Source organism: Propithecus coquereli, unplaced genomic scaffold, assembly GCF_000956105.1.
Source record: "Propithecus coquereli isolate 6110/MARCELLA unplaced genomic scaffold, Pcoq_1.0 Scaffold235, whole genome shotgun sequence".
NCBI classification, from domain to species: Eukaryota; Metazoa; Chordata; class Mammalia; order Primates; family Indriidae; genus Propithecus; species Propithecus coquereli.
The window spans coordinates 4399688-4424010 of NW_012147897.1; the positions used below are offsets into that span (position 1 = coordinate 4399688).

The following is a 24323-nucleotide window of genomic DNA, read 5'->3' on the forward strand; positions in this document are numbered from 1 at the left end:
GGGGAGATGAGGACTAAAAAGAGGCTGTTGTTACTTGTGGCAGTTAGTTACTATGGTAGGCCTGGTTTCAGGCACAACAGCTACACCGATCAGGCCCTCACATTAAATGAAGCACTAAGGCAGGTTTCCGGATAATTCACCTATTCCCCACTCACTTTAGCTTCACTTATCAAGGCATTGCAGGATAAATAAGTATAGTTACTTCGTAATTAAAGTTTAATATCGCTCAAAATTTCTAAATAAATCTCTTTAGTGCTCAGCGTCCTTTGCTTCAGAGAGAGGAAACTGCAGACACTGGAGGGAGAGGCTGATGACCGGATATATAAATAATAACTAATAAATATTAATGAATTGTCCCTTCCCGCCAACCAGGTCCGGGGAGAACCGCCTCTGGGCTCACTGGAGTCCCGCCCCCTCATGAATATGTAGAGAGCGCTGCCCGCCGCGCCCCGCCCCGCCCTCTACTCTTCTCCCTCGCAACGGACTCTCCCTTCAAACGGGAAACAAGATGGCGGCAGCAGGTCCGAGTACTCGGGCCTCTTCTGCGGCGGCGGCGGCAGCTCTGAGTCGGCGGGGCCGGCGGGGACGTTGCGACGAGATGGCGGCAGCTAAGACTGGGACTCAGGGCGCGGCCTCTGGGCCCGCGCTGTTGGTATTGCCACCGCCCTTGCTGCAGCCGCCGCCGGCGCCGCGGCCGGAGGTGTCGGGCTGCGCGGGGTGCCTGGAGCCCCCGGGGGAAGCGGCGGCCCTGCCGTGCGGCCACTCGCTGTGCCGAGGCTGTGCCAAACGCTCCTCCGACGCGGCTGGCCCGGGTTGCCCGCGCTGCCGCGCCCGAGGCCCGGGTTGGGCCCGCCGTCGGGCCCGCGACGACAGCCAGGCCGACGCGGAGGTGCTGGGCGAACGCATCCGCCGGAGCCAGCCCGAGCGCTGCCGCCCGCGCCGCGACGGGGGTGCGGCCGCTGCGGGGCCCAGGCCGGAGCAGGAGCCGCGCGCCGCGCCTGCGGAGCCAGGTGGAGCTTCCCCTCCTCCTCTTGGGGTCGGACCGAGGCCGAGCGCGCCACAGCCGGGCCTGGGTAGGGGGTGGAGAGTTCTCGTGGGGTTGGAACCCGGGCTCTGCCCAGGTGCACTATGTGTTTCTGAATTTTGAACTTCAGAATGGAGTACAGGCACGTTGGATTTGGAGGGGCAGTGAGGGGACCCCGCGCCTTACGTAAGTCTGAAGTTTGGAGGGAAACAATTCTTGGAACAAGTTAGGGGCAGGTTGGAATTGGTGTGTGGAGGGGGAGGGGCCCTGGAGGATCAGAGAAGTGCTTGGTTTAGTGTTGGATAAAGAGCTTGGAGTCGTATTGCTTGGAGATATGTGGCTTCTGGGCCCGAATGTGTCATTGAGGGGAGTGAAGGTTCTGGCGTTCCGGGGACAGGTTCAATTTGAGGATGTAAAGGGAGCTTTTCAGATCTGAGAGCAGAGTGGGTTGGGAGAATGATCTCACATGTGCAGGATTTCTTTTAATAAAATCTTGAAAAATGCATGGTGAGCACAGAGCCTGGCACATAATTAGGAAGCAATAAATGACAACGGTTTATATTTATAATAGTACTGATAATAAGCTCCAGTAGTGCCCAACAAAAAAGCTGGGTTGGGTTTAAAAGTTTTGGAAACAAAGATTGGTTGGCAGGGGCTGCTTCTATCTCCTTGACACCGTTTCCTACTATCATCATCGTAATTAAGTGTTGCAGGACTTTTGCCTTGAACTTCTTTGCCTTTCTTACCACTAGCAGCCTGCCACTCCTTGTTTCTGGTCTGAGATAGAAAATGCCCTATTTAAAACACAAAACATGACTGCGTTATAACTTAGGACTCTTTTTGGGACACACCCAGTGAACATAACATTGATAAAAAATACTTACATGGGCGGAGATTTTCAAGACACATAAATCAGGAAAAGCCAGATATTTGCATCTTTTATGTTGGGAATTCTGGCATGTGTTATTTTCAGTCTGGAAAAGGAGGCATTGCTTGTGTGTGAAAGTGCAGTCCCTAGAAAGTACAGGTTCCAGGATGCGATCTGTTTTGATTCAAGCAGTCAGAGAAACCTGTCATTATCCTAGGATACCTTGCTTTTGTTTCTGGAGTTGAGGGGACCTGCATCTTACTTTCTATGTTCCTTGTTACTTCTTTTAAGCTCACAGCATCCCTATGAGATAGGTATTTTTATTCCCGTTTTATAGATGAAACTGAGGTCCAGAGAGGTTAAGTAACTTGCCTAAGGATGAATACCCAGTTCCACCTGATTCCTGCTCAAATCAAAGATGAAGGTCTTCTCAAATATCATGTAATCTGTGGATGCCACGCGTTCATCTCATATGCTATTTAATTGGCTTCAAATTCTGAGAATATGGTCAAATTATAAGTATTGCTGTGGTCTCCCTAATATGCTGTTGATTTATGTGGTCAAGTACAATAGAGATTTTTATTTTGTTTTCCTAAGCTTGGAGTCCACTGTGAAATATCATGTCTGAAATTTGAACTATGAGAAGGATTATGGCTTGGTGATTTGTGCAAACCTTTTTCCCTTGAAGAAATTTTTGTTATAAAGTATATCCATTGATTAAGGAAAATTATCTAAGATGAGATTCTGAATTAGGATCTATTACAGAGTCACTTAGTACCCACTAGTTACTTCATATGTTTGTGTGAGGATCATAATGAAAAATATTTTTCCTAAATATTCTTGTTGAATCATTGAGTATATACAATTACATGCTTATTCAGCTAAAGGATTTTAGAAGTGTAGAAAAATATTACTGAACTAGGGCTTGGGAATTATCTTTTAGCTTCAATGGGTCATCTGAACCTCTTTCAGTTGTATATAGTATTTCTTAACTTAAAGTTTTAATAGGCAGTGCATTCACATGATTTAAATGAAACTATAAGGAAGTATGTAATGAAAAGTTTCCTACTCCCACTGAAGATTCTTGTTTATTCTTCCACAGTTTGTGCATCTGCATCAAAATTCAAGTGTATTTACTTTTGCCCTTTTCATACAAAAGGTTGTCTATTATATACACTGTTCTGTAACTGATTTTTTTGTTTAACATGACATGATGGAAGTCTTTCCATATCAGTACACAGAAAATTTCTTCATTCTTCTCATGTTATGTGGATTTTCATTGAATGGATATAACGTAATTTACTTAACCATCTATTGGTAGACATTTTGGTTGTTTGCTATCTTTTGCTATTATAAATAATTGTTTATAAAATCATTATATAAATGTGTATATGTATTTTTATGGAGAGGTCACATTGCATTCACCAGATTCTCAAAGGGTTGCAAAAAAAAAAGAGGCTAAGAATTGTTTTAATTCACATCCTTCATTCTATAGAAGAGAAAACTGAGGCACAGAACAGAGAAGAGAGTTAAAGGTTTACATGAATTAATAGTAGATAAACAAGGGCTGAAAGAAACAGCCTAATTCACAGTGAAATGCTCATGATGGCTTTTGAGAGAGAAAACTGAAAATACCAGTTTTCTAAATATTTACATTCTGCTTTTATAAGTGGGAGACAGCAACAGAATTAGCAATTTTAGGAATATTCAGAAGTGTATTGCTTAGTGGTATTCTTTTGGCATAGTTGACAAAGGAAATGTCAGGCCAGCTATATAATAATGGAAATGAAATTTTGTAGTAAATGCACTGGTGTTTAAGTGAAATTCCAATTCTTGTTTAAATTTTGTTAAAGTCCAGTCTCTCTTTTGGAATCACTTTGTCTATGAAAAAAATGTACGAGTTTGTGCTTGTTGAAAATTTTGGTTGCACTGGTGACATTTTTTGTTTTTTTGCCAGCTTCTTGGTACGCTTTAAGGTTCAGAACCTTAATGACTCTTGTGTAAATGTTTTATTTAATTCTTACATGCACTGTCAGTTTGCTTTTTGATATAGTATCAGTTCTTGTTGATTTGTGAAACCTGATGAAGGCTATGTCAGTGATCATTTCAGGATGAATTCAGACTTCAGCTTCATGTTCTTTGAGGATCTGCAGCTCATTGTAGATATTGACATATTTAATATTTGGACCATCTTCAGCAACATTCAGGAATTATGTAATGAGTGCCTACTCTGTACCAAGCACTATTCTAGGGCCTTGGGAAACACCAGTGAATGAAATATTAAAGATCCCTCTCTCATGGAGCTTATATTCTAAATTTAGAGACAGTCCTGATCTATTGATTTAAAAAACATATTTACCACACAGGTGTACATAGGTAGATTTAGAACTGTACATTAAAGCTACTCTTAAGCTTCAATTTTGCCCCTCAAATCCCGTGACAAATTAAGCCTCTTAAGAATTTTAAGAATTCATTTAGTCTTTTGATTTGAAATCAAGGATGATTATTCTAAATTATACAGCCTATGAACTTGAAACTAAGACCTTTTTACTTTTTAGGACAGTTCTTTTTCTTCTACCATGGGTAATCATTGAAGAGAAAAGCTAGACAAAGGCAGATGAATCTTTTAAATTGACAGTTTAAATTTTTTTTAATTTGTGGTGTTAAAAGTGCATTTCAAAAATTGAATAGATAAAAGACATTGAATGCTGCCTCATTTATCCTTTCTCTTTATCCCATCTCAACTTCCCTGATCAGTTAGGGTTAACATTTATATATTTAAAAAATTTTCTCTTTCTGTGAAAAACAAGTAGTTGGCAGACAATGTTTGCTGTGTGTGTAGCGTAAATTACATTTAGGACTAATAAATAATGAGACCATGTGATTATAGTGTAAAAGGACAAGAATTTCCCTTGTCTGTGGGATTTGTTTTAAAATGTATAAAATGACTCATCCCGTTATCCTTAATGACATGTATTCCAGAATTTGAGAGTGTCCTTATGTGTTATAGCAAGGCAGGAAACATTTGCCTTGTGCTTATGTGTTTTTTAAAACTCTTGGTGAGATTACCTCACCATGTATTCTACCAACTAAACATTAATTATCATTGAGGGAATAGCTCCAGTCTATAGAATTCAGGATTGAGCAGTAGGAATTTGGGAGGTGTTTTATTCATTCATATTTCTACTCCCTCCTCATCTAACTTCCAGTTAACCTTAGAAGAGTTGCCCACCTCGAATTCACTTATATCTGAGTTTGCTTGAATACATGATGTAGGATATGTTTGTCAGATTTTATTCCACTAATGAGCATTTTTTTGGGCACACTCTGTGCAAGATGATACAATAAAAAAAGGTGAGTAAGACATGGTCATCATTCTTTAAGACTCCACAGTGTGGTTGGGGAAACACACTCAAATAACAATACAAAGTGTTACTTGAGGTAAATGCTTAATGCTAACAGTTTAGGAATCTGGAGGAAACCCGAGGAAGGCATTTGAACTGTATATTGAAAAAAGTAGGAATTCACCAGGTGAGGGAGGAGGATATGTTCATTCCAGGAAGAAGAGCCTGCATGTACAAAGGCATGAAGGTGCTTGGGATATCCAAGAAGGTGCTTGGGATATTAACTGGCAAAAGTAAAACAGGAGGTGGGAGTGGAGTGAGGAAGGAGTAGAGAAGAGACTGCAGATGGCAGATCATGAAGGGCATTGTATGTCATGCTGAAAGAACTTTGGACTTTATCCTACAGACGGTGTGGAGCCCTTACAAATTTTTAAGTAGTGAAATGTATCGTCATAATGTAATTTATAAAGACAATACATATTGGTTGGAGGAGGGAAGATGGGAGTAGAAACTGGAGGAAGGGAGTCCAGTGAGGGGCAGGCAAGAGATGAAGGGGGCTGGACTAAAGTGTTGGCTGTGGGGATGTTACCTTCAGTTGTTCATTAATTTAGTAACCATTTGAGGATCTTCTCTGTAGTGGGCACTGGGGCTATGAATAGGGGTAAAGCGTGATTCTGTTTCAAACCGTAGTTGAGAAGATTGGTATGTAAACATACAATTGAAATGTATAATAAATGTAGTAATAGCTGTTAGGCAAGATATAATTATAGAAGGCAATATGGTATTATATATTAGTAGAGCAGGTTAATAGAGGAGGATCTAAAGATAGACTACCTGGGTTCAAATTCTAGCTCTGCCGTTTATAGCTCTGTGTTAAGGAGCACTCTTAGTTTCTTCATTTGGAAAATGGGGATAGTAATAGTGACAATATCATAAGGTGGTTGTTAAAAACTAATGAGCTATTACAATGCTTGACATGTAATGAGCTCAATAAATGTTAGCTGTTTTCAGGAAGAAGAGAACCTAGTTTGGTTGGGTCTGGAATGGCTTCAGTGGAAGACTGACATGTAACCATGAGTACTCATTGGGTGGATGAGTGCAGAATAAAGATGAGAGAGGGAAATCAGTACATTTAAAAGCATAGGAGCATGAAACAAGGAGAGTTCTAGGGATTGTAAATAGGCGTGGTTAGAGCATGGAGTGTACATGGGAGAGTGAAAGGATGTGGAATTGCAGAAATGGGCAGTTGCTGGATAATACTGGACTTTGCATGCATACCAAGGAGTGAGGATGCACTGAAGGGTTTCAAAGAGGAATTCATCTTTGCACTTGAGAGTGATCACTCCCTTGAGGATATGTAGCAAATGGACTGGAGAGCCCAAATTCTCTTTTTAATAAGATGGCTAACTAAAATAAGCTGAAAACTCCTCAGCTACAAATATCCAGAAAAGCTGGATAAAAAGAACAACAGTTCTTTTAAATGCTTTTTTTTTGAGACAGGATCTTGCTCTGTCACCTGGGCTAGAGTGCAGGGACATTATCATAGCTCACTGCAACCTCAAACTCCTGAGCTCAGGCAGTCCTCCTGCCTCAGCCTCCGAAAGTGCTGAATTTACAGGCGTGAGCCACCATACCTGACCTTAAATATGTTCTTGAACGCGCAGGAAAGACAAGAAAATCTCCAGGTTCCAGAAACAAAAATGGAACTAAAAACCAAAATTGTAAGCCCTTAAGCCCGTGCTGTGTTGCCCTGGTGCAGGGTGAAGGAGTGGGTTGAGAGGTTGTTTCTGGTTTTCTATACTTAGCAGGTTGAGTTTTCACCATGTGCAAAAAGAAACCAGACTGAAGAATTCTGCAGAAAGCTGAGATTCTTGATGTGCTGCATTTTAGGTGAAAGGGTAGGCCAGAAAAAAAATCTTCCCTCTGACGCAGGAGATAACAAGAAATCTTGTCTTGATTTTCCTTGGGCTCTATGCAAAGAGGAAATGGGAAAAAAATTTCCCTGAGAAATTGAAGCACAAGATCTATACCTTGCTCACATTTGGGATCTGAGTTTATATTATAAGGCTCAGGTATTCCCATGCTGAGAAATTAGTGTAAAAACTGGTTCCAAACTAAGTGATACCCCTGAGTCTCTTGGAGAAGGGAAAAACTAGACTCTGAGAGGTACTACTGTACTTCAGACCACAAGGGATTCTTGCAGAAGAAATGAGCCCAGTTGAAGATGAACTTATAATTAAAAATGACAACACATGAAGAAATAATTTTCTCCCAAAAATGAGAGTCAGCAGATATAAAAAGCAGGAGGATTATAGTTCCAAGAACTGGGATAATAAAATGGCAGTTTGAAAGATAATTTAAATTAGCATATTGTAAATGACTAAAGATGTTAAAGAATTAGTTGACATCCAAAGAAATGAATAAGACCTTATGAAACAGGCACATTTTAAAAAGAACTAAACATAATGAAAAATATAGTTAGGTTAAAAAGCTCAGGAATTAAGTTAATAGTTTATACAGACCACCATACAATATATACGTGTAATAGAATTCAACTAGTACCCCCTAAATCTGTTAAAAAAAGAAAAAAACTAACAAAAAATAGTTTACACAGATGAAGAGAAAATCAGTAAGATGGGAGATAGATATAAGGAAATTCCTGAGAATGCAAAACAGTAAGTTAAAATAAAGGAAAATACAAAAGAGGCAAAGAGAAATGAAAAGGACAGATCAAGAAGATCCAACATCTAATAGTAATTCTAGGAGAAAAATAGATAAAATGAAGGAGATGTGGAATTGGAAGAGAGGATGACTTGAGAATTTTTCTGAATTAATAACAAGTCTTGAATCTTTAGGTTTAAGACTCATGAGCCTCTAGCAAGAATTAACAACAAAAAAAAGCAACAACAACAATGTATAACTTGATCTACACATACATAGAACCATACACTTACCAATTAGAAAATATACATTCTTTTTAAACAAGCATGGAAGATTTATATAACTTCTAGACTCACAACTAGACATACTGCAGTGAAACTACAGAACACCAAAGGCACTATTAAATGTAACCAAAAAGAAAAGACAGAGTGCAACAATCAGACTGAGAGCACATATCTCTTAACAAGAGAGGCCAGAGAAAATCAAGTATCTTCAGAGGGATTTGTCTGGTTAATCCCAACATCTAACAAGACTCTAACGTGCACTAGTTACGCTACCATGGAGCTACCATGGAGCGGTGGGTGTCCCCCAACTGCTTAGAGGGACAAGGGGCATTCAGCCACTCGAGATTGAGCAATAACTTGTCTGTGATGCCCTTAGATGTCCAGGACTACATGCATGCTACACTAACGGGCTTAGCATGTGCTTACCCTTCGCCAGCAGATGCCAGTAACCCATTGAGCCCCATTCAGTGATGGGGATCGGGGATTGCAATTATTCTCATGAACAAGGAAATCCCAGTAAATGCAGGTCATAAGCTTGCATTAAGTCCCTACCTTTTGTACACACCCCCTGCCACTACTACTGATTGGATGGTTTAGTGAGGCCATTGCATGGGCCCAGCCATGGTCAGCCTACGGCCCCAGCAGAGCACTGAGAAGATTGTCAAGACTGTCAAACTTGTCTTTCTAGAGGAAGTAAAAGTCCTGACAAGGTTTCCATAGATGAATCTGCAGATAGATCATTAAAAAAAAAAAAAATTCTGAAGTGATGGGCCTTACAAAAAATAAAAAATAAAAAAAAATATCTTCAGTGTTGAGAGATCTGAATTTAATACTCAGGTAAATTATTCAAGATTGAGGGTATTTTTGGAAGAAAATATGGAGAATTTACCACACTGTTTCTGAAAGAACTGTTACAAACCTAAAGAATGTGCTGCAGGAAGAAAGAAATGTAATTTAGAGGAGTGAGTAAGATATAAGAAGTCATGATGAACAAAGAAGTTAGTAGGTAATCTAAGCCAACATTGGCTCTATAAAACAAAATAATTATGATTAATTTGTGGGGGGCTAAAACCAAAGTGGAACTGAAATACTGGCAAGGATAAAGTGTAAGCTGAGAGGGAAAGTAATTCTTGTTACAGAGTTCTGAAGTTCTGTTTATATAAGTAGTTCAGTAGGAGGATAGAGACATTGATTAACTTTAGGCTTTAAGTCAGATGCATATTAAAAATTTAAGAGTGCTCACTAAAAGAAAAGAAATGCAATGCATAACTTGATCTACTACACATATGTAGAACCATACACTTAACCAATTAGACAATATACATTCTTTTTAAACAAGCATGGAAAAGATTGATAATTTGACCACATTAAAACTAAAAGCTGAATGATAAGAGATAAAGTAAGAAGAAAAACCACAGGCTGGGAGAAAGTATTTGCAATGAAATAACTGACAAAAGATTGTTACCCCAAATATATGAACTACATATCACTATGACATATGCTTTCTTAGAAAAATAGAGGATTTGAATAGACATTTCATAGAAGAGGATAACTACAAGGACAATAGACTTCTGGAATGATGTTCACCATCATTAGCAATCAGGGAGATGCAAATTAAACCAATGAGATGCCATCAGATTATAATTTATTACTGTTTAATTATAATTAATGGGAACTTATGTACTGCTGGGGGAGTATGAGTTGATATACAGTCACATTGGAGAGTGGTTTGGCCATACCTAGTAAAATTGAAGAGATATATTCCTTGCCATGTAGACATTCTATTAACAGGAGTCTGCCCAAGGGAAACGCGCGTGTGTGTGTGTGTGTGTGTGTGTGTGTGTGTGACAATTATGCTCATTATAGTACTGTAGGACTGGAAAAGGTAGTAACAATTATCCTTGGTAGGGGAAGAGATAAAGGGATAAATTATGGTTTCTACAGCTGTTAACAGTGAATGAACTAGATCTTTATGTATCAACATGGGTAAATCTTGAAAATATTAAGTGAAAAGTTGGAAAAGGATATGTATCATTTCGTGCCATTTACATAAATAAAAAAGGTACACCAAAATAGTAATTTCAGTAGAAGGAGTCAGAAATGAAGAAGTGAATCAGCTAATATAGACTATTCTTTCATGGAATTGATAATGAAAGGAAGCTATATTTAGAGTTGTGAGGATTAAATGAGATGATAACTGCAAAGTGCTTATAGAGAACTAATGTTAATACTTAGTAAATATTAGCTGTTATTATATGCACTCATTCATTTTGTATACATTTATGGAGCACAAACCACATATTGTGTGCCAAGCACTCTGCCAGGTGCTGGGGATACAAAGATGTGTTAAGACAATGTTTGTGAAAGGATGTTAAGAAGCTCGTTACTACAGTAAGTGTGCCAAATGGATTTCTAGAGAGCAAGGCCCAGATTTAGAGGTTTGCCAGTCATTTGGAATTTGCTATAGGAAAACAACAATAAAGAAAAGCACAATGAAAAAAGTAAAACATTGTATATTATTATTTGTCTCACTCCAGAGACAGCTATTGTTTATTTCTTGCCAGACTTTTTTTCTATGCAAAAATATTATATATAGTTTTTTAATCATAAGGATCAGTAAAAGAAATGTTTTTTTTTATTTCAGCATATTACAGGGTACAAATGTTTAGGTTGCATATATTGCCTTTGCCCCACCCGAGTCAGAGCTTCAAGCGTGTCCATCCCCCAGACGGTGCACACTGCATGCAACTATTAGGTGTAAATATACCCATCCCCTCTTCCTCCCTCCCACCTGCCCGACACCTGATGAATGTTACTACTGTATGTGCACATAAGTGTTGATCAGTTAATACCAATTTGATGGCGAGTACATGTAGCGCTTGTTTTTCCATTGTGATACCTCACTTAGTAGAATGGGCTCCAGCTCTATCAAGGATAAAAAAGTGGTTTTACTTTCCTCTGGTATGTAGGGTCAGATTTATGTTAAATCACTTCAGTGTTTTGATTTTAGAGACTGGGAAGGGTTTATTGCCTCAGGATACCACTCACATATGTCCTGTAGTATCTGAAATTCAATATTCTCTTCAGGTCCCTTATTCTCATGGTTCCCTTAAAATGCAAGTATTTTGGATAGAAAAAAATAGATAAACTTGTTCATATGGGGTATGAGGGAATTACTAGATTTGTGCACTGTTCCTTAAAGGTGGGATAGTTTTGGAGAAGGGAAAATTAGCGTTTATGGTATTTATTTTGTACCACGTCCTATGTGCTAGGTTTTATAGTTTATTTGATAAGACATTTACAGAGTTACTACTTTGTGTAAGGCATTGAACTGGGTTCTCAGAAAGGATGGGCTAGAAGAGAACAAAAATGTAAAAAGGAGGAATGTTGAAGGAAAAATTATCTTTTACACTTAATAAAGGTACCTCTGTCTATTTTAGAAGATTAGATTACAATGTGTTAGACAATTATTATGGAGATAAGAAAGCAAAGAATCATGTTTGCTGATTATTCATTCTGATGAAGATAATGCAAGGTGGCCAGATTTCAACATCTCACTATCTTTTCATGTTTTCTGGAGGAATTGGATCGTATTACTATGAAGATAGTTATATGCTAAAGCTGAGCCAATTTATCCCAGATTGATAACTTCAGTAAGGCAAGTATTAGCTGTTTTGATTTTAAATATCTTTAATTCTTAGGCTAAGTAAAGATTCTGTTTATCAGATTATATTCATCCATTTGAACTCTTTTGTGCCTGTACTGTATGTCTACCCAGAGTCCGTTGGAGGTCTTTCTTGGTGACTTTATTAAGAACTGTTTTGGGCTGGGTGTGGTGGCTCATCCCTGTAATCCCAGCATTTTGGGAGGCTGAGGCGGGAGGATCGCTTAAGGCCAGGAGTTCAAGACCAGTCTGGACAGCATAGTGAGTCCCTGTTTCTGCAGAAAAAGTTAAAAACTATCCCAGTGTGGTGGTTCACGCCTGTAGTCCCAGCTACTCAGAAGGCTGAGGCTGGAGGATTGCTTGAGCCCAGGAGTTCGAAGTTAGAGTGAGCTATGATTATGCCACTGCATTCCAGCCTGGGTGACACAGTGAGACTCTGTCTCATTCATTCATAAATGAATAAATAAGCAAGCAGTTTGTAGAGTGGTGGGACAAAAAAAAAACAAAGGACCTAGTAGAATGGGTTGAAGTGAGAATTAGAAGTGAGAAAACAGAAGCAGAAAATACATAGATAACTCTTTGGAGGAATTTGCTGTAAAGGGGGCAGAGAAATGGGTCAGTACCTGCAGTGGGGACAAGAGCTCAAGAGTGTTTTCTTTTTAAGATAGGTGATGTCGGCCAGGTGCGGTGGCTCACGCCTGTAATCCTAGCACTCTGGGAGGCCGAGGCGGGTGGATCGCTCAAGGTCAGGAGTTTGAGGTTGCTGTGAGCTAGGCTGACGCCATGGCACTCACTCTAGCCGGGGCAACAAAACGAGACTCTGTCTCAAAAAAAAAAAAAAAAAAAAAAAGATAGGTGATGTCAAGTCATGTTTGTATGTTAGATTTGTATATTATCGTAGCAGAGAGGAATTGGTGGTGCCAGAGACGGCAGAGAAAACTGAATGAGCTAAGTCAACGAAGAGATGAGGGAAGATGAGATCTGACACCAGTTGAGGTATTGATCTTATACATGAATAGGGATACTTCTCTCATTCTGGTGACTTTGTACTCATTGCTCTCTATTTTGGACAATTTTAATTTGAAAATTTACCATATATGCACTTAAGTGTTGATCAGTTAATACCGATTTGATGGTGAGCATATGTAGTGCTTCACTTAGTAGAACGGTCTCCAGCTCTATCCAGGATAATACAAGAGGTGCTAGATCACCATTGTTTTTTGTGGCTGAGTAGAACTCCATGGCATACATATACCACATTTTATTAATCCACTCATGTATTGATGGGCACTTGGGTTGTTTCCACATCTTTGCAATTGCGAATTGTGCTGCTGTAAGAATTCGAATGTAGATGTCTTTTTTATAGAATGTGTTTTGTTCTTTTGGGTAGATGCCCAGTAATGGGATTGCTGGGTCAAATGGTAGTTCTACTTGTAGGTCTGTGAGATATATCCATATCGCTTTCTACAGAGGTTGCACTAGTTTGCAGTCCCACCAGCAGTGTATGAATCTTCCTATCTCTCTGCATCCATGCCCACGTTTATTGTTTTGGGACTTTTTGATAAAGGCCATTCTCACTGGGGATAAGTGATATCTCATTGTGGTTTTGATTTGCATTTCCCTGATGATTAGAAATGTTGAGCATTTTTTCATATGTTTGTTAGCCATTAGTCTATCTTCTTTTGAAAAGTTTCTGTTCATGTCCTTTGTCCACTTTTTGATAGGGTCGTTTGATTTTTTTCTTGCTGATTTTCCTGAGTTCTGTATAGATTCTAGTTATCAGCCCTTTATCGGATGTGTAACATGTGACTGTTTTCTCCCATTCTGTAGGTTGTCTGTTTGCTCTCATGATAGTTTCCTTGGCTGTGCAGAAGCTTTTTAATTTGATCAGGTCCCATTTATTTATTTTTGTTGTTGCTGTGATTGCCTTTGGGGTCTTCTTCATAAATTCTTTTGCCTAGGCCAATGTCTATAAGAGTTTTTCCAACATTTTCTTCTAAAATTGTTATAGTTTCACGCCTTAGGTTTAAGTCTGTTATCCACCATGAGTTGATTTTTGTGAGGTGAAAGGTGCAGATCCTGTTTCAGTCTTCCACATGTGGCCATCCAGGTTTCCCAGCAGCATTTATTGAATAAGGATTCTTTTCCCCAGTGTAGGTTTTTGTCTGCTTTGTCAAAAATCAGATGACTGTATGAGGATGGTTTTATATCTGGGTTCTCAGTTCTGTGAAAGTTTTCATTTTTGGTGAATCCAAATCTGCTTTCCTAGTTTTAGTATTCAGGTTATGTTAAGACCATGATTATTTCTAAGTTTTTAGGTTAAACTTCTCAAATTCATCTCTTGGGTCCTTTTCTTCCCTTCCCCCAAGTTCTAGTCGTATTACACTACTTAGAGTTCTTGGAATACAGTATGCATTTTGAAACCTTTCTGACATTTGTCACCTATGATTATTCTGTCTGGAATACTCTTCCTTCTTATCTACCTGGAAAACTTTACTCATCTTTTAAGACCCAAGTGAAACATAAGTGCTCTGTAAATTTTTTCTCCCTTAAATAGGATTTTATTATTCCTTTCTTTGTGCCACCACTTGAACTTGTGCATCCGCCATTTCACTGGATTTCAGTTCTTGTGTGCCTGTCTCTGGCACTACATTGAGCTCTTTGAGGTCAGGGATTATGTATTTGTGTATTCAGCAGTTAATATGGTACCCAGAAGGTATTAGACACTCAGTAAATGTTTAATGAAGGAAAAAGATTCCTAAAAAACTTCTAAAAGAAGTTTTTCTTTATATGTCATGATTCCTTTACCATTCTGGTCATCTTTATATACGCCACTCAGAACTGAACCTGATACTTTAAGTAATGCCTGACCAGTGCAACATGTAATGTGACTTAACTGTCTTTCCATCTGAGTGCTAAATTCTTATTAATGCTGCCAAAGGGTGTATTGGCCTTGATCATACTGAATTTGCAGGCAACAAAATTGCTCTTTTTTATTTTTTGCATGAACTGTATCAAGCCAATCTTTCTCTTCACAATTGAATTTTTAAACCTGAAGACATCTTTTTTTGTTTGTTTGTTTTGAAGACATCTTATATCCAGTTTTGGTTTTTATTTTTCTAAATAGCAGTGGACTTATTTTCCCTTCCTTGTGTTTTGCCATTTCTTTTGTAATTTTCTAGTGTTTAGTTATGTAAAACTATTATAATAAAACCTCAAAATAAAACCTCCTCCATTAATTTGGAGTTAATGATGAGACTTTGACTTTATTAAAGTTTACCTTTGCCTTAACAGTAAAGAAAAGTTTTATTAAATACAACTCCCTTCAGAAAGCAAATTCTTTAAAAGACCATAGTGTAAAATGGTGCTGGCATTAAAGCATTCTTTCTCATTGGTTCATTCAACAATTTTTTTTTTTTTATGCCAGTGACACTGAGATATGTACTTACCTAGAGATCATCCCTATCTTCAAGTTTAGGGAGTCAGAGCCAGAGTCAAGTAATTATAACACAGGTAACAAATGCTACTGCAATTAAGATAAGTGCAGAATGCTGTGAGAGCCTGCAAGAAACGTAATTTTCTCTGGGTTAGTGGGAAAACTTTGCAAAGGAGAGGGCAGTGAACAGTTTTGAAGTATGAGTAGAAAATCGTCATATAGTGAGAAAGAGAAAAATCATTCTGGGAAGAGGAAGTGGCATATGTAAAGTCCTAGTGGAGACAGCGTGTGGCATATCTAGGAACAGCGAGATGTGTAAAGGCTAGAGAGGAAAGGGATGTCGAAGGAATGGTAGACGATGTGGCTGGAGTGGTAGATTGGGTCCTGTTTATAAATCTTGGAGGCAGTGGGAAGCCAGTAAGAATTATTAAGAAGGAGGGAGATAGGTCAGGTCTCCTTTATGAAGAACTAGGGAAGCAATGTTGGAGGAAGATGAAAGACAAAGAGTCTGAGAGACAGGGAGGCCAGTTGGGCTACCATTGAATGTACACAGAATTTGTACCAGATAGGTACAAGAGGATTAGATGAGGTAAGCAACTCTGTTGAAGTAGGTGTTACTCCCATTTTATGGATGAAGAAACAGGCTTAGCTAAGATAAATACTGGTAGGTGGTAGATTTGAATACAGGTCTGTCTGTTTCCAAATCCTGTATTCTTTCTAATTTTGGTATCATTCTACCTTGTGAACTATTTGAATAATTCTTTGCTTCAAACAGGGCAGTAATTAAGTCCGAAGGATTTTGTACCATGGTAGGCAGATGTGGTAGTGGGGACAACTACATGGTCTTGATCTGCCTAGGATAAAAGGTGTTGTGGTCCAAGGCCTTCATCTCAGCAGCATGCCTCTACCTGTGTTTGATTCTGTGTCCTCCTTTATCACGTGCCTCTTCTTGCTTTGACTGTGATGATCCAAAGTAGGTTGATTAACAACAAAGACTTGTTGTTTGGGCTGTTTCTGGATTGAAGGAGGAACCTTATTTGCTTTGACCCTACTCTTGTCTGACACCTGTTTTTGCAAATCCTATTGTTCTTGACTGTCTTAATTTGTCTTTCTCTAACCCAGGGGTTGGCAAACTACAGTCAGCAGGCCAGATCCAGCTTCATCTCATCTTCTGAAAGCATTGACTCTCCTTCCCAGCCCTGTTCTCTTTCTCCTAATGGACTCTTACTGCAGCGTTTGTTTGTAAGATTCGTTTGGCAATTGTTTATTTTGTGACATTGCATCTGACATCATCTCCATAGTTATTTAAATCTATTTTTAAACTTTTTGTGAATTAGCCTTAGCTAATAAACTACATTATAAATGCATTGGGGAAAGGGTCCCATGTCTTTTCTTTGTGTATTTTCTCTTCCCACAGCACCTCCCTTCTTCTTCACTGCTCATTCTCTCTTTAACCTACTAATCTCTGGTGACTGTTCCCATCATTCTTACACACTGATATATGGTAATGTGATATGTTATCACTAATATTTTCTTTTTCCCATTTGCAAGTTCTGTGATATCACTGTTTCTTTTTCCAGCATGTTATTGTCATTTCTGTGTTTAATGTTTTCTTCATGTTTGAGATTATAAGACATATTTAATTTGGTGACTTGGATCTTTCATTTAACCTAAATAGTTTCTCATCTTATTAAAACAATATTTCATAGTATTAAAAAATATATAATTTTAATGGTTGAATAATAGTACATTGTATGGACTACCTGTAATTAGTCTAACTGTTCCCTCAGTATTGGACAGTTAGATTATTCTTGGTTTTTGTTTTGCAATTATGAACAGTGTTGCAATGAAATATTTTTATGTAAATTTTTTAAATATTTCAGATGACTTTCTTAGATAGATTCCTAGAAATTAAAGTATTAGATCAAAAGTTACAAGCATTTTATAAGTTCTTGTTATGTGGGCTGTGACATGTTAATTTGATTAGTTCTTTGCCAAGGAATTGTTTAAAAACACAGTGAAATTTACCATACTAGTATTCAGTGGGGGTAAGTATGGTACTCAAGTAAGCAGCCTTAAAATTTGATCTTAAATTTTATTAGCTTTTAATTTTTTCTCTGTGTACTTCCTCTTCTTCCCAGGTAAACACTTTTTATATTGCCTCCTGTAAATTGTTACTTGTCTTGGGCAAGTGGGTAGGTGAGTTTAAGACGGTTGGTACTTGGCTATCATCTGTACTCTTGGAGTATCAGAAAGAGTAAACCAGAAAATAGTAGATAAAATGGAAAACACTTTAGTTTGATATTAGAACACATTTATGGTTCACTCTTCATAGTTCTACCTTTCAGCTTCTAAACGGTGTGCTTAAATTAAAATTTCTCCTTTCACATATTCCATTTGACAGTGGTTGTTCAAAGTTTAGTGGGTAGTATAAGCAGGTAAATTTGAGATTAATATGGATACTGGCCTCTTGTTTCCAATGTATCTCTGCACTGAATATATGTTTAGTCGTAGAAGATGTACTTTGATTTATTGTCTTTCTTTTACTATTGTATACTTCCACCTCTTGCTGTTCTGTGCAGGACTTAGGTATTTGGTTTTGTAACTCTTTGATATTTTATAGTTGCTTCACCCAAGTATGTTTTTCCTTTTCTTGTTAGATTGTGAATTTCTTTAGGACTTGGATCATGCATGTCCTTTGTATCATATCCCTTTCTCTACTCTCAGTGTGGAATGTTCTCTACTTTTATACTCTTCTCTGCTCATTCCCTCTTTAACCTCCTAATCTATGGTGACTATTTACATCTTCAAATGATCTGTTAGTAAGGACTTCCTTCTAGCCAAATTGACTTGATTGCTCTGCCATGCCATTGGTCATAAACAGTATGCTTTTTTTTTCTTTTTAAATTGTGTTGGCTCTTTCTCTTGTGTTGCCTTCTTTTCTGATTTCTTATCTTCCCTTACCTGACTTGTAAGCCCCTAAAATTCTGTGCGCCGTCCTCTTTTGCTTTTCTTTGATTATTCCTTTGGAGGCCTCATTCAAGCATCTCTACTCTTACAACTTTTGATAACATTTCTAAATGAAACCCTCAACATATATAGGTTTAACCCTCTTACCTTAATTCCAGTGCTATATTCAACTGCTCACAAGACATCTGTACTTCAGTGTCCTTTCTCATCAGAACTTCAGTATGGGTAAGACCCAAGTAGGATCTCTTCATTGGCTTCTTTATTTCTGTCCTATTACCATTTTAGCTCCTCTAGAGACTACTTTATCCTCTGGTTATCCTCTACTTTATACTCCCTAGTTTTTCCAGTTTTTTTTATTTAGGCCCGTTTCTTCCTTCATTCTTCTTTCATTCTTATTACCTTGTCTTTTTTTTTTTTTTTTTTTTGAGACAGAGTCTTACTCTGTCATCCGGGGCTGGAGTCCAGTGGTGTCATCATAGCTCACTGCATTCTTAGGGTCCTGGGCTCAAGCAATCCTCTTGCCTCAGCCTCCTGAGTAGCTGGGACTGCAGATGTGCACCACCATGCCTGGCTAATTCTTCTCTTTTTTGCAGAGACAGGGTCTTGCTGAGGCTGGTCTCAAACTCCTGGCTCAAGTAATCCTCCTGCCTTGAGCTTCCACAGTGCTAGGATTATAGATGTGAGCTCCCGGCCTTTATTACCTTACATCTTTATTACTACGTTAGATCAATAACTGATTGCCCTGCCCTCAACTCTGTTCCATCCTTATTATCATTTTTAGATTAATGTTCGAGAAGAGTTTCATGCCTCTTATTCCATACCATTCAGATTTAGGAATATATATGTAATTCTTTTGTCTCTAGAATGATACACAGGCTCTAGTACTAGGCATTGGTGTTTAGGCCCTCTCGTAAACTGCTTTCATCTCATCTCTCTGGCATTACCTCCCACTGCTCTCTATCCTATCCCACTATATCTGACACAGCATACTTATTTCTGCCTTTGCTTATGTGGTTCCTTTGCCAGCAATGGCTTTCTTTTCTTTGCCAGTGCTTTTTCTTTTCTTTTCTTTTTCTTTCTTTCTTTCTTCCTTTTTTTTTTTTTTTTTTTTAAACAGAGTCTCACTCTGTTGCCCAGGCTAGAGTGGCCAGTACTTTTTCTTGATGCCTAACATAATTCACCTTCTCCGAGGAACCTTGTCTTTATTAATTCAGCCCTTGTTGATCCTTTTTTCTTTCCTCAAATGTGTGCACATTTGCCTTATGATATGCTTCACCTCATACTTTAAAAAATGGTTTTGCTTGATTTTGGTTTCGTAGTTTCATCATGAAAATCTTGTCTTCAGTTCTTGTGAAGTGTGTAGATTTTGCTTCTGGCTATGATGGAGCAGAATGTAGCAGACAAAAACTCCTGCTGAGAATGACTAGAGGAGCCTGATTAAAAAAAAAAAAAAATCTATATGAAGGCATTGTAAGTTGCCAAGGCAGCCAGGATTTCAGACATTTGTGAATTCTTGGCAAAGGGAGACTGCAGCTATTAAGAGGCAGAAAGTCAGCAGAGCTTTCTTCATGAGGCTGGGGATACAAAAATTATAGTTCAGAGCTGCCAAGGCAACCAGAACTTGAGAGGCCAAGATCCCAGAGAGAAGGGAGGTCCTTCCCTCCCCTCTTCCACCTGCTTTTATCTCTGAGGCATTTGCTGCTTCTTAAACTGGGCAGGGTTGAAGGCTAAAAAACCTTGCAGAAAGCTACTGAAAAGGAAGGCAGATTTAACAGTTCTTCAGTATTAAGAAGCAAAAAGTTCATGATCTTTCAAGGAATATAGTCTTGGTAAACACACCCGACTCTCAGTTGGACCTTTGGAGGGATACAAGCCAGGGTAGAATGAGCTTTATAGGCTTTTACGAAGACTGCAGCCAGCTTTGAGTCAGCTCATGTCCTTTTGGATTGTGAGGTGATCTCCCCTCATTCTAACTGCCTGTCAGAGAACATGGTGCATCTTTTGTAGGAACATAACATCACCCAGAGCCTGCACAGTTTTTCATACACAACGAATGTCATACTAACAAAAACTACAAGTAAACCAAGAAACCAGACCAGGAATAAAACCAGACAGTATAGAAATAGAACCATAGTGTGCCAGTCATCTAATTATTTTATCAGTCTCTATTTGAATGACATTTAGGTTATTTCCAGTCATTAGATTTTTCTTTTTTCTTTTTTTGTGACAGAGTCTCGCTCTGTCACCCCAGGTAGAATGCAGCGGTGTCATCGTAGCTCACTGCAACGGCAAACTCCTGGACTCAAGGAATTATCCTGCCTCAGCCTCCTGAGTAGCTGGGACTATAGGTGTGTGCCATGACGCATGGCTAATTTTCCTATTTGTAGTAGAGATGGGGTCTTGCTCTTGCTCAGGCTGGTCTCAAACTCCTGAGCTCAAGCGATCCTCCTGCCTCAGCCTCCCGGAGTCCTAGGATCTGCCAGCCTTCATGATGATGTTAGTGGTGGTGACAGAGATGGAAATTAACCTCTTATGTGTGTGGCAAATATTACTTTTTCCAAGTTTATCTTTTGGCTTTGTTTTATTATCTTAAGCTCTGTAGAAATTTAAACTGAATTTTAAGGATGAGTTGTTTTTTGCCTGTGGAGAGTAAGAGTGGAAGGTAAGGGCATTTCAGGCACAGGCATGGAGGCAGAAACAGCATGGTTTGGCCCAGGAAACGTAAGCTGTCTATGTAATGTAAAGTAGGCAGGGAGTGAAGTGATATGAAACTGAAGAGGTAGACAGAGGCCATGTCATGTAGATGGCCTCTTATGTCATATGGAAATATAAGTGGTATAGCATGAACTCTTGTGATTACAAAAAATTATTTCTGTATGTTTAAGGAAAATAGTCCTCAGTTAACCATTTTATAGCAGATATTAATATAAACATATATTTGCGTTGTGCTAAGTAATCCACCAAACACTTAACAGCTTACAAGGTTTTGAATTCATCATTAATTTTATCTTGTCTGTAGTTCTGAGATATGGTTATATAATTGTTACCAAGTTACAGATGAGGAAATTTGAGAGCAAAGATTTTTTTTTTACTTTGTCCAAAGACAAATAGCTAGTAAGTGGGAATTTTCAAATTAGGATTTAGGTCTTAGGACTCAGTAAGTCCAGTGTTCTTTTTCATTCTGCTGCAGTCGTAAGAAATTGAACCTGCAAGGATAAAAACTCAAGCACACTCAGATACTAAGAGGTCATTACCTTTGGATTTGAGAGTTATTACGATAATATCTTCCCAATACAGTTGAATGAGATTCTTTTTCTAATTTTGCATTGAATGTGGATGCTTTGACAATGACACTTTGTTCCTGATGGTTTGATGCAATTAGCAAAACGTCTATCTTGTTTGTTTGTTTGCCTTTGTTAGTAACTAGTCACCACACCCCAGAGAAAATCCTTTTTCAAGAAGCACCTTCAGGGAACTATAGCTACTACAATTCATATTAGACTAAATGGAATACTCAGCTTAGGTCACTGGCCACAAATGTGTGTCATTCTTAGGGTATCATATCCTTAGAGAGTTTCTCTTCCTATTAAGCATAGTAATAGTCAGAGGATAGACATTAAGAAAGTACTTCAACCATTGGATTCATTTGCAAATGCTAAGATATTCAGCATCTCAATGACACCTGAAGTAGTTTCCAGCGTTTCTTTTCTGTTAGGTGAAGGAAGGGCAAGTTGTTGTTTTTCTCTTTTCTGGTTCTGACTTGACACGTTGTTGCTCTGCTTTTGTGGTAGTGTTGTTGTCATTTCAACCACAGTTTCCTCTTTTGGGGTGGAAGAGGCTGACATATGACTTCAGGAAGGCAAAGGAAATAAAGAGGAAATTAAGAAGAGTAAAGCCCCACATCAGCAGACACAAACTATTTTATTGTAAGTGATAGTTCTTTATTAAAAATAAGGGAATCTGAAAGGTTAATAATAAATATCTTAGTATAATTAATAATATTGAATGCATACATGTTGTGCATTCAGCTTTAATTTTTTTTTTTTTTTTGAGACAGAGTCTTACTCTGTTGCCCTGAGTAGAGTGCCGTGGCATCAGCCTACCTCACAGCAACCTCAAACTCTGGGCTCAAGTGATCCTCCTGCCTCAGCCTCCCGAGTAGCTGGGACTATGGGTGCACACCACGATGCCCAGCTGATTTTTCTATGTTTAGTAGAGGCAGGGTCTCACTCTTGCTCAGGCTGGTCTTGAACTCATGAGCTCAAGCGATCCTCCTGCTTTGGCCTCCCAGAGTGCTAGGATTACAGGCGTGAGCCACCGCTCCTGGCCATGCATTCAGCTTTAAGAGACATTGTGAGAGACTTGGATTTATTTAAAAGGGAAGATTTTCATTTTTTCTGATCTATTTCTCATATTAGTCTAAGTAGATTGAAACACCACAATTGTGAGGGTTCAAAAAAATTGTTTTGATGTTATGACTACTCTTGTGTAAGTTTAAAATCCTAAAATAGCATTTTATCCATAGTATTAAACTTTGATGGAGTTTTACAGAATTTAGAGAAACATATTGAGTAGGAAATAAAAGTGAAATAAAAGTATTATGACTGAGTCATTAACTTTAGAAGTTATCTAATGTGTTGCCTTTATTTCTCAGATGGAAACCAAGTTCTAAAGAGATTTTAAGTCCATGATATGACGTGTGTGTGTGTGTGTGTGTGTGTGTGTGTGTGTGTGTGTGTGTTGGGAGGTCCCCAGGACCACTTACAGGTTCACTGATTGACTAGGGGAACTTAAAGGCCTCAGCCCATAGTTGTACTCCCTGCTGTGATTTATTACAGTGAAAGGATACAGAGCCAACTCAGTAGAGGGAGAAGGCGTGTGGGGCGAAGTCTGCGGGAAACCAGGTGCAAGCTTCCAGAGTCTTCTTTTGGTGGAGACACAGAGGGAATGCTTAATTCCTCCAGCAAGAAGTTGTGACAATGTGTGAAATGTTGCCAACCAGGAAAACTCGTTAGAGACTTAGTGTGTAGAGTTTTTATTATGGGCTGATGACATAAGCATTCTCTGCCTAACATGTGCCAAAATTTCAGACTCCCAGCAGGAACGCAGGTGTTCAGCATAAACTATATTGTTTCTACAAACAGTATAAGTACAATGAACCACTCTTATCAGGGTGGGAACCTCAAACCCAAGTTCCTAAGCACCAGCCAGGGACCAACCTTGCAAATAGGCTTTTTTAAGGATAGGCAATTAGGCCTGCTATGTCACCTCTTCTCTGCAGTATGTGTGTGCATGTAACATTTGGCATGTAGTGTGCTCTCATTAAATGTTGGCTGTTTTTGGCCAGGCATGGTGGCTCACACCTGTAATCCCTGCACTTTGGGAGGCTGAGGTGGGAGGATTGCTTGAGCTCTGGAGTTTGAGGCTACAGTGAACTGTGATCATACCACTCACTGCACTGTAGCCTGGACAACAGAGCGAGACCCTGTCTCAAAAAAAAAAAATGTTAACTGTTTTTATTTATTTATTACAGGGATTTTTTTTTTTTTTTTAAAGAGACGAGGTCTTTCTGTGCCACCCAGGCTGGAATGCAATGGCCATTCACAGGCACAATCATAGCTCACTGCAGCTTTAAACTCTTGTGCTGGTGTGATCCTCCCACCTCAGCCTCCCAAAGCACTGGGATTATAGGTGTCAGCCATTGCTCCAAGAAGGAGAAATGCCTCCTTCTTGGCATTTCTAGAGGGCATTGTTAAAGTAGGAAATAGGATTAAATGTTTAAGTTAATGTCACAGTGGACCAACTCACAACATTTTATGCTCAACTGTTTTAGTATTCAAGAAGTACTTTATGTAATTTTTGAGCTTTTAGGCATGGCACCATTTAATGTAGTATAGTCCTAGTCAGGACAAAAAAAATGATCTTGACTTTTTAGTATTTCATGTACTTAAAGCATTATACATCCAAGATTAAGCAGATTTATATCAGTACTAATTTTGGTGAATATAAATTCGTACCCCACTCCTATCCCTGCTCATTACCTTTTTCTCTCAAATAAGTCAGAGGCATAGT

At 38.8% G+C, this 24323-nt stretch overlaps 1 protein-coding gene across 1 annotated transcript in view; it reads left to right on the forward strand.

The window, feature by feature from the left end:
- The first annotated feature begins 502 nt into the window (after nt 1-502).
- RNF169 (ring finger protein 169) overlaps nt 503-24323 on the forward strand; it is a 79013-nt gene continuing 55192 nt past the window's right edge. Inside the window, exon 1 of the mRNA XM_012645595.1 lies at nt 503-1010. Within this exon, the coding sequence (XP_012501049.1) occupies nt 509-1010 (502 nt within the window). The 5' untranslated portion in view covers nt 503-508. The remainder of the gene's footprint in view (nt 1011-24323) is intronic.